Raw genomic sequence first — 14416 nt, 5'->3', positions numbered from 1 at the left:
TGTATCATAAGGTACCTAGGTGCGTAGGCATCCTGCAAGTAAGGCTTATAGGTTCCCGTAAGAGAGCATTCTATCACCTAGGTAGAAAGAGCTGCCACTCCTCGGGGTCATTTGGCCTAGTGGTTAAGGCGTCAACCCTTCGTCTGCAGACTTCGGCCAACAGACTTGGGGTTCGACTCCGAGGGAGGGCAGCTTTTCTTTACCACAGCTCGAATTTGATTGCCCCACCGAGCCAACTTGGTGGACGAATGAGTTTAAATAGATTAAATGAATGTCGTTGCCAGTAAGAGCCCTGGAGAATCTGGGGTGATGAGGACTGGTAGCTACCTCTGACTGAGAGCGAACTATCTCTCATGCCCCCCTACGAAGGCACAATTCGAGCAGATCCCCCATTTTTTTGTATTTTTTTTCTCGACTCCTAGAATATACTTACCATACCATACATCGGTACATATTCCAGTGCTTCCAGCACATGAACTTATATAGATACCTAACAATTCAATTGCTCACACAAAATATGGGATAAATGTAAATTTAATAAAATGCTCATGTACCTACCCACCTCATTAACTACTAGGTACTACATACTAGGTAGGCAGCCAACGTAAATAACCAATCTAGTAACTCAGTTGCATATTCTTATATTTATTTACCGACCAGTTTGATAATCTGATATGGTACGTTTCAATCCTCCTCACTCACTACATACGCTTGTCCTTCGTGCTTTAATCATGACTATCTGATACTTGCACCTCAACATGCTATCAACACAAAAAGACTTGCGCGTTGGCTACAAGAGTTCATACACTCATCAATATAAATATCGTTATCATTTATTCTTACAATCATCTATCTCAGTCCAATCATAATATCTCCCATTGACACACAGCCATGCCTCATCTGCCACAAGCACAAGCTAAACCAGGGTTCGGACCAACTACACGCTATTACACCGGTGTACACCAAGTGTATTACATCCAACCCAATCCAACTACACCAGACCCACTTTCTAAATCCACCCAATTACACTTTTATGTCCCGTGTAGTTGGATTGGGTGTAATAACGTGTATTTATAGTGGATACCAGCCACCCAAGCCACAGGGCACAGCCACTGTTAGTGTTTACTAGTATTTTTGGTGTAAACACTAACAGTAAGGCTGAAATATTAAAAGAAGGCTGGGATGGCCCGAGACCTAAGGAAATATCGTGAGATTTGCCCTCAAATTTCTGAAAAGTCCCACTTACTGATTGTATTCAACGCGTTTGATATTCAACGCCCGTTCCTTTTTGATTAAATTAGCCAATCACAAAAATCAAACACTCAAGCCCTTTCAGGTCTTTCTAATCAGTAAACCTCCCTTCTTGTCATATATAAGCCTAAGCATCTGCCCATTAAACAATCATTTTCAATCATCATCAATGATATCTTCATTTACAATGATATCTTCATTTATGGCGACAGTGGCGCTCGCGATACCTTCAACAGGTTGGCAATTACGTCATAGCCAAAACACCAAACTTTATCACGAGATGATACTTTAGGTAGGTAAAATAGCCTCATTTTGCGAGCGCTTTTGCCCCGCTTTTAATGTACACCAGCAATTTTCGTAAGTGTAATACACCAGAGGGGGTCGTGTATACACTACACCGGAGGTGGTCGTGTATTATAACCAACCCAACTACACCAGAGGGGGTCGGAGATGTAGTTGGGTTGGTCCGAACCCTGAGCTAAACTACCTAGGTAGCCTAGGTACACGTCCCGAACCCTTTCTGACATCCCGTGCCGCAGTACGTGCTTCCAGTACCGCAATAGCTATACTGACTACAGCACATCCCAGACCCGCACGCGGTGCCGAACCCCTTTCCACAACGGTTGTTGGTTGAGATTGCCGGAGTACTACTGGTACTACTACTCGCCGTCTGGGTAGAAGACGAAGTCGACTTAGTCGGAGATGAAGTTATGGACGAACTCGTGGACGTTGAGCTCGACGAGCTAGAGCTAGTGCTACTCGCCACCGGGATCTATTAATAGGTCAGCACGCCCCTTTCCCCCACGCAAGGGAGCAAACAAAGCAAAGACAAACTCACCACACACGCCAACCTCGTGTCCGCCCCCGACACATTCAAATTCTTCTTCATATTATCCTGGAAGTTCAGCCCGCCCACCACATTGCTCGCCCCATACGTCGCCTCCCACACCGCGAACCCGCCGAAGTTCGCCCGGCAGAAGAACGCGCTCCCCAGGCTCAGCGCCCCCGCGGGCGTCACCACCGACGCCGCGCTCGCCGCCTGCGCGGACCCGGGCAGCCCGACGAACAGACGCGCGTTCTTGCTCGGCGTGCCCGCGAGCCACGACGTCCACGCGTCAAACGTGAACCCCGCGCCGTTGAAGCTCGCGGCGCCGGGCACGTAGCCCGGGTTCGCGCCCACCCAGCTCGCGGCGCTGCACTGCGGCGTGTTGTAGTACTGCACGAACAGCACGTCGAACACCGCGCGCTGCAGCACGCCGTACAGGTTCGCGTCGGGGACCACGCACTGCGGGGACGCCGTCAGGAGGTAGCTCGACCCCGCGCCGGCGCCGAAGTTCGCGCGCAGCTGCGTCGCCAGCGCGGTGTACCCCGCCCAGCCGTCGGTGGGGGGGTGTTCGATGTCGAGGTCGAAGCCGTCGACGGCGAAGGGGACGCCGTTGTAGTCGAAGGGGCGGGGCTGGGAGGCGGCGACCCAGGCTGCGGTGCGCGGGCCGAAGAGGCCCCAGAGGAGGTTGGCGAAGCTGGTGCCGTCGGGGCTGCCGGTGAGCTGGTACTGCGGGGTTTCGCCGCCGAGGGAGAGGAGGAATTTTTTGTTGGGGGCGGTTTGCCGGCAGGTGTAGAGGTCGCGCTGGATGTTGGGGCACTGGTACAGCGCGTTGGTGGTCGCGTTGGTGGAGCCGTTGTAGCCGGGGCCCGGATACACGGTCGAGCCGCACTGGTTGCCGAAGTTGAGGCCCGGGAAGCCGTTGGCTTGGGCCGGGAAGAGGTTCACGAACGAGAGGATGATGACGTCGATGTTCGGGTCGGCGCAGTATGTGCCTAGCGACTGTTGGCTTGCGCCTTGGCCCTGTTGTCATTGATCATGGTGAGTAATGGAACCCCGAAACACGATGCTGCTTACTTGGTGCGAAGTAAAAGGGGTTCATACGTAGTAGACAGCAACATTATTCTTGCCGGATATGTTGAAGGCGCCATAAGCGAGGGATATGATCGTAGACACCCAGAAAATGCTGAACGAAAGTCGAGTCATTCGAAAGCGAAGGTAATTAAAGAATGTAATATAATAGTATACGAGGTAAGTGAAAGACTTATGATTGAGTTATGTTTTCTCTGGTATACAATAAAATAGCGAAAAACTCGCCACGAGACTTGTCCGCGAGAAGCCTCCTTTATATGTTTTAGGGGAAATCATACTCTACACGATCCCCAGATTGCTCCAAACTAGTCAATTACGTAGGTAATTCTATTGAGTTTCTATACTGGGGTCATTCATCCGGGTGGCCGCCGGCAACGCCAGTATAGTAAATGCCCAAAAATTGATATATCCATGGAGTCTAATACATAACACCAGCAGTCCACCACCAGTTATGGCCAGGCGGGAATAAGAGCGCGACTCGGATAGTCCGAGTGGCGATGCCGTCTTTCTAACTACCCCGGAAACAACATATTTATCAACGTGGCTACTGACTCGTGCCGCGAAGTCCGTCTACGTTAGTTGCAAGATCCCGCTATTTATGGCTTAGTAACATCATCGGCCTTTCCCCATCTCGACGTCTCATCGCCTTCTGCCCAATCCTTTTCTACATAGCCTAAGAATTTCTTGACTTCTGCGACTTTGGATGAGTCGCCTGTATTCTTCCCAATATTGTCGCTAATTTTGATAGCAGGATTCCCAGCCGCGGAGCTTAGCTTGATGACAATATTAAGTGGAACTGATTTCTTCCCAGTGCTCAGTTGAATGAAGTCGTTAGTCAGGAAGGTGCCAACACCAAAAGTTGGTTGAAAGCCTTGCTCGTCGGATACCCGCTTGTACTCAATGCATTTGTCGATGTCTAGCGAGTCAGAGAACACGATCGTCTTCTTTTCCTTGATGCCATGGCTCTCATAAAATTCACGCATCAATTTAACGAAGGTCGCTGGATCGCCCGAGTCTTGACGTACACCGGCATAGACTTCTGCATAGGTCCGAGATGAAGTGGTAGGTTGGGCCCCATCATCTAGAAGTGGGAGGTTTGGGGTGTCGGGAAGATATCTGATCGGTTTCCCAAACGCCTCCAAAAAGCTCGGAGTGCCGAATGTATCGGTCAGAGCAATTCCCAATACACCCTCTCCAAAGCAGCCAACCCAGTGGCGCAAAGCTTCCTCGGTTGCTATTGCGTAGTCATTCGTGATAGCGGCGAGTCCCATAAACCACTCATGCGCAACGGTTCCGACTGGTGGTAAGTTGAATCGCATAGCTAGGTGGACGTTGCTGGTGCCTGAAAGTTGGCCGGTTAAGCCGCGCTTCTCCGCATCTTTACTAGCCTTTACGAGCCCCCTGAAGACTAATGCTTGGGTGTGATAATCTCGTCGTCTACGCGTGCCGAACTCGGAGAATACACACCCCGCTTCAAGAAGCCGCTTACCCTTGTCATACGCCTTGTCTTCTTGATTGTCGTAATTCCAGTCTGTGTCCATAAACTTGAAGTATGCCTCAGATGTTAAGGCAAGCAGCGGGATCTCGTAAAGGATGGTATCTACCCATTTGCCGCTGATTTGGATATGGATGTCGCCCAGTTCATCTTCGGCTCCAGTATCTGCACCTACGGCATGGAAGGTGGGATTCAGTTGTTCACGAGGCTTCAGTCGGAATTCCTTCAAAAAGTTAAGATAGGGGGCCGATAAATATTTGCAATGCGTTTGCAGATATCGGAGCTCATCGTCGGATAAGGAGATGTTGCCAAGCTCTATATTGATTTAAACCACACCAGTCAGTAATAGGATCAGTAATGGAATGCGCCAAACTGATTTTGGAGAGGTGCTTACTGCTAATCTGGTCGCAGAGCCATGAGAAAGCCTTGCGCGATAGTTTCTTCTCGGGAGTACGGTTGGTAAAGGCATATGTAACAGGGACGTCATTATAGTATTTGAAGACAGCACATTGCATAGTGAGCTTGTATAGATCGGTATCGAGGAAGGATATGACTCCCTCCGGGAAAGGTGTCGACCAGTCGAAATCCATAGTGATCGTATGTTTTGAGAGATGATGTGAAGTGGGAGGAGGTAGTGAGGGAATGTTGCGAGCGCTGGGTGAGACTGGTGCGTGTATTTATTCCTTACGGGGTACCGGCTAGCTATGTGATTTATATGCTGCTAAATGGCGCTTCTTGGACTTTCTTATTCTACAACTCTCTTTCGTCTTTCATATCCAGAAATTCAAATTCATTAATGCAAACTGAGAAGTTAGAACGAAACATAGAAAATAGAGAAAATAGCTCAGTTCATTGGCTAGCCTTATATGTCTAGTTCGAGAATATGTCGTCTGGGTTGCAGTTTGCAGTTTGCAGTTTGCAGGTTGCAGGTTGTAGATCGCAGGATGCGTCACCCCACATCACAAACACCACGGATGACTGGAAGGGTCGCAAAGTGAGAGAAAGAAAACATGGAGGGGTTCATGTACGGTCTTGGTACAGTAATCCACTCCTGATCTTCACATGTCTAGCCCCGAGCTTAGTTATTTGTGGCTTTACACTTTTGATGGTCTACTGTGGCTTGCAGTCTGACGCCATCTGACGTTATCTACCCGGGCCTAGCAGTAAAACTTGGCAAAGAACCGGGAACTCGGAGAAACCAAATATCCACCCCCTGTTTCTATCTTTGAAGGTCCGAGCTTACCAAAATCGTGGCCTCAATTGAACCCCGGATTTTTTGGAGACAGCTCAGTGACAGGTTGCTCCTTAATGACCATAATTCAATTTCTACGCGCGACGCTACCTTAACTTTTTCATCTACATAGTACATTCATTCAACTCCTAATCATTCAACTTTACGAAGAGGATCCCTTCTTCATTCATCATTCTTCTTGATTTCTCAGTTATCCTTTGGTTCTCGTTTCGCAATGGTATGTTTAATAACTGCAACCCAATTCATTTCGCAGGTGCCAATGTCAATCTTTGATATTGATGCTTGTTGCGCTTTATGAATGATCCATTGATAGCCTACCTGTCCACCTTTACTTGGATTTCTTTGTGCTAACATCAATGGAATATGTATAGTCTTCTCCACGAGCATCATCTCCCGCTAACTCGCCGGCCGCCACTGGCTCGAGCACCGGCCGACCTTCATCTCCCGTCCCCCCTGGAGGCGCACGAACTGCCATTCGACGAAGAGCTGCCGCTGATCAGAAGGAGAAGATCGCCAATGCACGACCGAGCAGCACCAGAGCCGCGGGTGCTGGCGGTAGCAGCAGCACGATGCTGAGTATGTCTAATATAAGTTTTCTATAAGGGGGACATTATTAACCTTGTTTAGGACTTTACACGGACGAATCCCCTGGCCTGAAGGTTGATCCCGTTGTCGTTTTGGTTCTTTCCCTAGTCTTCATCTTCAGTGTTGTTGCTTTACACGGTATGTCAACCTTGCTTTATTGTACTTTTGGAAGCGCGCGAATACTGATATACCTTGCAGTTATTGCGAAGATTACTCGACGATTCTCAAACTAAATGGGCGGTGATGATTGGATTGGTGTCTTAATAAGGGTGTCGGCGTTGCGTGGCCAATAGGGATGGCGCGGTGATAAGCAACTGCGACTCTCATCTGGATGCGCAGCGGGGACGGTCGGTGGAGGCAGGACATCATTGACATCAGTAGTGATGTTGAACAAACCTCGTTCACCAGTCTGGAATCATCACTCGGGTTCTTGTCGACTGGTCTCTGTAACATATCAAATACTGGCAGGTTTGCGCAAAAGTTTCTTTGCCTTAATTGAGACGAGATAAAACCAATATTCCATGCAACAAGGAGAGCTATTGTGGCGGGACGCTATCGTTTCTTCTCTGGATGGGAGATGGTCTCGTGTGAGCAGTGGTCCTATGCATAGGGAGGTGGCCTGACCTTCTATCTATCGCAATAGTGTCTATGTCTATCAAGCATGTGATACTTAAATCTCTCTTCCTAACAGGGTAGGTATGTGTCTGAGTAATCTATGTAGGCGAATGACTGTTATGTAGGTAGCAGGTAGATATCTGATTACCGGTAGGCATTTCTGGTAGGCCTCTAGATCCACACAAGAACCGTGCCTCCCAATGACTTAAGAGTGCAAGAATTTCAATGAAAGCATTGAAGCATTCCCTTCAAGCTGCTAGCAATGTCAAAGATAGCAAGCTCCCTGGATTTATAACGGTAACCAGATACCTAGAAGAAAGTTGCCACCGGCGTTTATCAACAACGCCGTCGGACTCAAGGTGTTTCGCCGTATTTCCTGCCGTGATAGAGAAAAACGCACCCCCTTATTGTCATCCACGAAAGTTCAGAAAACTGTGGTGTGTATATTAACGCCACCAAAGATATGACCCCATGCTCATATGCATCTTTTTCCCCTATTATATTTGAAAATTAGCTGATTCTCTGGTCGGTACACATTGCAGGGAGCTTTCGATTTCTAACACAAGTCATCCACTGTGTAAATACTGAAGTCTATCGGTGGGTCTTCTCATGGTCATTCATTAATATGGATGGAATCATTCTCGGCTATCATCAACACTTAACGCAGGGACATATTATTTGAGCCTAAAAAAAGTATGAGGCCCGGACAAAGTTAGGTGGGTTGAAAACGGAGACTCCCGACCCTCACTGCAAGATAAGACGGTACATATTATGGTTGGATCGCATCGTCGAAGTTAAAACACCATCGTGCTATGATGTCGGGGTCTCCTTATATGCACTATCATTTCTCATACCCAAAGTAGGAAAATTGTCCTAATACGCGTATAGGATTCCAATGCGATGAAGAGCGAAATTAGGATATAACACCGCCTGAACCCGTTTGGGTTACGTAACCGACAGGTGGCAGTACCGTAGACCTATGTAACTACTTTGTATGTACATACAATACAACATAGAACCTTTGGCGTCCATCACAACCACCGCCAGTATTTATCATAATACGCCATACTATATATATTGTATGTATGTTGGGTTTGTGTAATTAGGCTACTACCTCGCCGCTCTCTGTGAAGAACTGAATTTAAGAAATCAAAGTTTACCTCACATTACTGGCTAGTTACTTCTATGTATGCACTACATTGGCACCTGCCAGCCAGGGTTCCAAGACCCAATAAGGCTGAGCTGCATAGCCACAGGTCTATACATAGGCTACAAGTCGTCATTTACAGGGGATTCCATGGTACACACAGCACAGCGTCTACACTATGTATAGTACAGTAAACCTTGGCCATAACGATATGGAAAAAACACCACTCTTAATTCGTTATAGAGAGGTATCGTTATGTAGAGATGGACCCACTGTCATGGTCCGTGTAATGCCGTTGTACCTTTACTGCCATTTTATTGGAAAAGGTACTTACTATTTTATGAAAAATATTGTACAATAGATATTATGCAGTAAGCCAATTTTTCGGCGATTAGATATCGTGGCGGTGATTAGATTTACCTGAAAAAAGGACAGTCCAATTGGCTACCAAACGCAAAATTCCACTTATTCCACCAAAAATTTATCAAATAAACGGTTTTTTACACATGGTCCATAACGATCTTGGTGGTGGCGGTCAAAAAATTAACGATATATCGCTAAGGTTAAAATATCGTTATTTCCCATACAAAATTGCAATGTTCCCAAAATTATATCGTTATACAAAAATATCGTTGTCTACCGAATCGTTATGGCCAAGGTTTACTGTACTTAGGCACATACTATGTACTAGGTACTAGGTAGTCTGCGTGTAAGCTACATGACCCCACTTGCATGGATTAGTCTGGACCCCACGCCCTTTGCTGGTTCAAGGTTGAATTCAGATGTCCCACTTCTCAGCTCATCATCAAACCAACCATACTCTTACAATCGCATTCCTTAAATCCTTCGTGCAACATAAACCAGTGTACTAGGCCACGCAACCTTTTCTCTCATGTTGTGATATCAGGCCTATGAGAAAAAGGCTGTGTCTTGATGAAACTTGCAGAAATGTACTCACATTATAACTCCCTAGTCGTCGTCACCACTTTTCACTGGCGATATAAAACAGACCTGAGTGCGGAGGCTGAATACGGCCCGAGATTCGCTTGCCATGCGATAATCGCGAACTGCATATGTACATGCATCATGATGTGTACCAGACTGTAGAAGGTACTATCACATATTAGTATGTATAATACCTACATGGTTTAAGATACCTCAGTGCTGTACATAGTAGGTTAGTAGTTACAAGTCTCAATGATCCTAGACACACTACGCCCCCCAAAGGCACCCACTTCTGCCATTCAAATCGACGGTGCAGAGTAGCAGCCTTCCTGTCATGCCTTCTTGGCACTGCTGTACCCACGAATAAGTGGCATCCTAATCAGCGGCACGAAAAGCTTCTCGATCGACCAATGACACCTTACTTTTGATAGTGCGCCCGAGCGATATAACTCGATAAATTCCAGCCAGATGCCATTCACTTACCTTCCTTCTTCCTATGATACGTCCCTAAACTTTTCTTGTCAAGATTCTCAAGAAAGTTCATAGATCTATAACTTCAAAGGAAATACCTGTTTGGCATTGCTTGATGTAATACTGATGCCCCTCCCTCCTTAGTCATTCACCCCTCTTATTATACCTACGTCACAGCTCGATACCCCAAGTTCTTTTTTCTTTTTTTTTCAAGCTTCGCTATCTTTACATCTTTACTTCTTTACAAATTTGTTTTTTTAGTAGATTTTGTTCCATGTTGTCGTCTTGATCATCTATACTTACAGTCATGACGCTCATCGACGAGAAGAAAGCTGGTATACGTCGCAAGGCTGTTCCTGCCACTCGTCCTCCACCAAGTGTTCCTCGTACTTCCTTCAGTGACGCTCCAGAGCTTGTCACACCAGATATCGCCCCTTCAAATGTCCCTCCTCCTCCTCCTGTTGCGCCTTCAAACAGGGCCGCTCCAGATGTCGTCATGACCGATAGCCGCAATGCAAACAGCATCTCTCTAATCCCAGATGATCCTATACTTGTCGATGAGGATGCTCCTCCAGCGTATAGCGAGCATCACGATCAATTCTCTCTTCACCAAGCAGGTTTCGACGCTGGAGCTGCTGTTACGGGTAGGTTTACTTTATTTGCTTGACTTAGCTTTGTGAATATTTGTGGTAACTTACCAAGATGAATAGATGACGGCCGAGTCGACATCAACATCAACCAGACGAGCCGGCTTTTGGCAGACATTCTCGCTCCAGCCTTGCGCACTCAGCTAAAACAAGATGCTGAGGTTGAGCCTTTGCCACCTGCCTACATTCCACCTAGTTTGGGTGGCTTACCTGGCCAGACCCCTCCACCTCGATTAAATGTCGTCATTCAAATTGTAGGATCACGGGGTGATGTACAGCCCTTTATTGCACTAGGGCTCGTCCTCAAGAATACATATGGCCATAGGGTCAGAGTGGCTACGCACGGCACTTTCCAGAAGTTTGTTGAAGAGAACGGCCTAGAGTTTTTCAACATTGGAGGTGACCCTGCTGAGCTTATGGCCTTTATGGTGAAGAATCCAGGACTAATGCCCGGTATTGATGCGCTTAAAAGCGGAGAGATCGCCAAACGAAGGAAGGGTATCGAAGATATTGTTCTCGGTTGCTGGAGGTCTTGTATAGAGACGGGAGATGGCACTGGCCCACCACCACGATTCGACCGTCGAAGCAAAGAAGGCAAAGAAGACGATTCGGACCCAATTATAGACATCTCAGTTGAGAGTTCAGGGCATAAGCCGTTTGTTGCAGATGCTATCATAGCAAACCCGCCGAGTTTTGCCCATATCCACGTGGCAGAAAAGCTAGGAGTGCCTCTGCACTTGATGTTCACGTAAGTATCTTACATCTGTGAGAATACCTTTTTTACTGATCAATTATCAGCATGCCTTGGTCACCTACAAGGGCATTTCCACAACCGCTGGCAAACATTCAGTCTTCGAACACGGACCCGGTAACCACGAATTTCCTTTCCTACACATTGGTGGAAATGATGACATGGCAGGGACTCGGAGACGTAATCAATCGGTTCCGGACGAAGATTCTTGATCTTGAGCCCCTCTCTATCATCTGGGCACCCGCTCTATTAACTCGTCTCCAAATCCCCTACACTTATTGCTGGTGAGTTCAACTGTCATTACTCCGAGGTGTAACGTAGCTCTCATACATAACATAGGTCTCCGGCTCTGATCCCTAAACCGAACGATTGGGGCCAACACATCGATGTTGCTGGATTCTACTTTTTGAACCTAGCATCATCTTATGTACCAGATCCCGAATTGGCAGCGTTTCTCGAGGCAGGACCGCCCCCTGTCTACATTGGATTTGGCTCCATTGTCGTGGATGACCCCAACGCCCTCACTCGAACGATTTTCGATGCGGTTGCAGAGACTGGATGTCGAGCTCTTGTTTCGAAAGGGTGGGGTGGTTTAGGAGCAGACTCAGTCGGCATTCCGGGTGGCGTTTATATGCTGGGAAATGTTCCTCATGACTGGCTGTTCCAGCACGTCTCAGCCGTTTGCCATCACGGAGGTGCCGGAACTACAGCTGCAGGAATTAATGCAGGGAAGCCTACCATCGTCGTGCCCTTCTTCGGAGATCAACCTTTCTGGGGTGCTATGGTAGCCAGGGCCGGCGCTGGGCCTGACCCTATCCCTTACAAGAGACTTACTGCCGACAATCTAGCCGAGGCTATTAAATTCGCGACTAAACCAGAAACCCTGGAGAGAGCTCGTGAATTGGGACGAAGAATAAGGGAAGAAAAGGGCACTGACGTTGGAGCCCAGAGCTTTCACAAATTTCTCAAGGTAGACAGGCTCCGCTGTGCTTTAGCTCCCAGTCGGGTTGCTGTGTGGCGACTACGACGCACCCACGTCCATCTTAGCCAGTTGGCAGCAGCAGTTCTTGTGAAACACGGATATCTTCGGTACTCTGACCTGAAGCTGTGAGTCCAAGTTTCCCTTTTCCGTGGCAGTATGGTTTGGTTTGCTAATTCTGCACTCTAGATTTCGCGCAAACGAATACAGTACCGAGGACCATCCGACAGATCCTATTTCAGCGTGTACGTCGGCGCTTGTGGGTGATTTTAGTACTATTGCCATGTCCGCAGCAGACTTTCCCCGAGATGTTTTCAAAGCCGCAAGAGGTAAAGGCAAATCGACAGAGAAATTAGTGGAAGACCCATCTGCAGAGACTTCACAAGACGGCGATAGCAATGCACTTACTCGTGCAAGCCGAGCAGGCTCAACTGCGACATTGCCTCAATCCTCCGGAGGTAGTGCATCGTCGAATGCCCTAGGCATGCAACCTGAGATTAATAGTAGTCAACCTAGTCTGGCACCTGCTTCGGGTACTTCGGGGCACTCGAGGACACCTTCGGAGTCAAATCCTGCCTCCCACCAACGTGCTGGCAGCAAGAACGAGAACTTAGAGAGAGCTCTCGGTGCTGGTAGGAGTCTTAACAATATTGTGGCGACTGGTATGAAGAGTCCCATGAACTTTTGCTTAGGGCTCGCAAGAGGCTTCCGGAATGCACCAACCCTATATAATGATGATACTGTTCGTCCTGTGGAAAAGGTCACCAGTTTCACCAGCGGCCTGAAGGTTGCCGGAAAAGAATTCGGGTTCGGAATCTTTGATGGAATCACTGGTTTGGTGACTCAGCCCATCCGAGGCGCAGAAAAGGACGGTGGCATGGGATTATTGAAAGGGTTCAGCAAGGGTATTGGAGGCTTTATGCTGAAGCCCGCAGCGGGTGAGTTAACAATTATACCACTAATGGGGCAAAGGACTAACGGGTATTATAGCTTTATGGTCCATTCCAGCATACACCATGCAGGGTGTCCACGCAGAAATTCGGAGCTTATTCGCCCAAAGTGCTCAGAAATATATTATCGCTTCCCGGATTGCTCAAGGCCAGCATGATTTCAACGAAGCATCACCACAGGAACGCGAGGATATTGAAGTTCGATGGATTGCCCAGAAAGAAAAGATGAAGAGCTTCTATTCTTGGAAACAGAAAGAAAAGGGGAAAGCCAAGGAAGAATCTCCGGCTCCACAGGAACATGGTGCTACTATCACGGAGCGCATTGCGACTAACGAACAAAGGCCGGGTTGGCGAAATTCGTGGAATATGACTCCAGCAGAACGTGCGCGGTTGCACGAACAGAAAAAGTCGTGGAAAGATGAACGAGCAGGAGCGGCCGCGAGAGGCGGGACATTTATTGAAGAGGTTCGTCCCGTTTCTGGCCATAATGGTGCAAATCAACATGACGACGAGTTCGAGCAAGCGATTCTGACTGCTGTACGAGAAACTTCTAAGGGAGATGCAACCGAGGATTCCAGGATCGAGCACGCCATCAGGTCTAGTGTACAAGCAATAAGGCGACGATCAACAACAATGCAGTCATTCGCCTCGGCCTCTTCCCGAGCCTCTAGCGCCCAGGACTCTGGATACCTTTCCGACATTAAACGACCCGTACTAGAGGAAGCTAATAAGAATGCCCCGGGATCAGCTCATGTGCCAGAGGATATACTGGATATTACGGATGAGGAGTACCAGGCCCTAATCGAACAAGCGGTAGCCCTTAGTATCTCGGATTCGCAGCATAGAGGAACGCGAAGAGTTGACTCTGACGATAGCGAAGAGGATGAGGACTTTAAGCAAGCTCTCGTGCGATCTCAGACAGACCGTAGTCTTAGTCACGAAAACGATGAAGACGATGAGGAATACAAGAAGGCAATTCAGATTTCGGAGAAGGAACTTGAAAACAACGGCGTTGACGAAGAAGAGGAGCTTCGAAAAGCTATCGAGGCTTCCCAAGCCGAGCAAAATACTAACGGCGGCGACGACGAAGAAGAACTACGTCGCGCTATCGAGGAGTCGGAACGAGCGCACAGGGAGGACTTGGCACGGGCTTCGTCGCTGCGCACTGAAGAGGACATTGTACTCGAATACGTCAAGAAACAGAGTCTTGCGGAAGCGGAGTTCCGAAAAACAAGGGGAGCTGAGGGTGGTGCTAGTGGGGATGTTGACATGGACGAGGAGCTGAGACGCGCGCTGGAGGAGAGTATGAAGTCACAGGAGAGTGTTGGTCGCGGCGGTGGAGGTGGGCCGTCGAAGTTGGGTTGATGAACAGTCCTGCCAGTACCTACCCAAGTGATAGTGGGTAGGCGAAAC

The 14416-nt window shown here is 48.1% G+C and overlaps 4 protein-coding genes across 4 annotated transcripts; 2 read left to right on the top strand and 2 right to left on the bottom strand.

Annotated features, from left to right (window-relative positions):
* Positions 1–1593: 1593 nt before the first annotated feature.
* On the bottom strand, positions 1594–3521 carry GGS25DRAFT_534859 (carbohydrate-binding module family 18 protein). The gene is made up of 3 exons (XM_049265817.1): positions 3179–3521; positions 2090–3097; positions 1594–2023 (listed from the first exon to the last, which is right to left on the bottom strand). Exons 1-3 carry the CDS (start codon positions 3278–3280, stop codon positions 1748–1750), a joined length of 1386 nt encoding a protein of 461 aa, XP_049113363.1. The 5' UTR covers positions 3281–3521; the 3' UTR covers positions 1594–1747.
* GGS25DRAFT_461867 (nicotinate phosphoribosyltransferase) lies at positions 3435–5397 on the bottom strand. Its single transcript, XM_049258943.1, has 2 exons — positions 5056–5397; positions 3435–4976 (listed from the first exon to the last, which is right to left on the bottom strand). The coding sequence occupies exons 1-2, from the start codon at positions 5249–5251 to the stop codon at positions 3763–3765; spliced, it is 1410 nt and encodes a 469-aa protein (XP_049113362.1). The 5' UTR covers positions 5252–5397; the 3' UTR covers positions 3435–3762.
* Positions 5398–5527: 130 nt separating this feature from the next.
* On the top strand, positions 5528–6731 carry GGS25DRAFT_515935 (Sec61beta family-domain-containing protein; the record flags this gene model as incomplete). The annotated part of the gene is made up of 4 exons (XM_049263136.1): positions 5528–5546; positions 6298–6489; positions 6541–6636; positions 6697–6731. The coding sequence occupies 4 exons, from the start codon at positions 5528–5530 to the stop codon at positions 6729–6731; spliced, it is 342 nt and encodes a 113-aa protein (XP_049113361.1).
* A 3252-nt stretch (positions 6732–9983) lies between these two features.
* On the top strand, positions 9984–14368 carry GGS25DRAFT_525747 (glycosyltransferase family 1 protein; the record flags this gene model as incomplete). Its single annotated transcript, XM_049264853.1, has 6 exons — positions 9984–10320; positions 10387–11071; positions 11122–11358; positions 11414–12181; positions 12243–12991; positions 13044–14368. The coding sequence occupies 6 exons, from the start codon at positions 9984–9986 to the stop codon at positions 14366–14368; spliced, it is 4101 nt and encodes a 1366-aa protein (XP_049113360.1).
* Between the last annotated feature and the right edge of the window lie 48 nt (positions 14369–14416).

This window comes from Hypoxylon fragiforme (assembly GCF_022984875.1).
Source record: "Hypoxylon fragiforme strain CBS 206.31 chromosome Unknown GGS25scaffold_9, whole genome shotgun sequence".
Classification (NCBI taxonomy): Eukaryota; Fungi; Ascomycota; class Sordariomycetes; order Xylariales; family Hypoxylaceae; genus Hypoxylon; species Hypoxylon fragiforme.
Note: the sequence above shows the minus strand (reverse complement) of the source record. Positions and strands in the feature narration are given on the sequence as shown.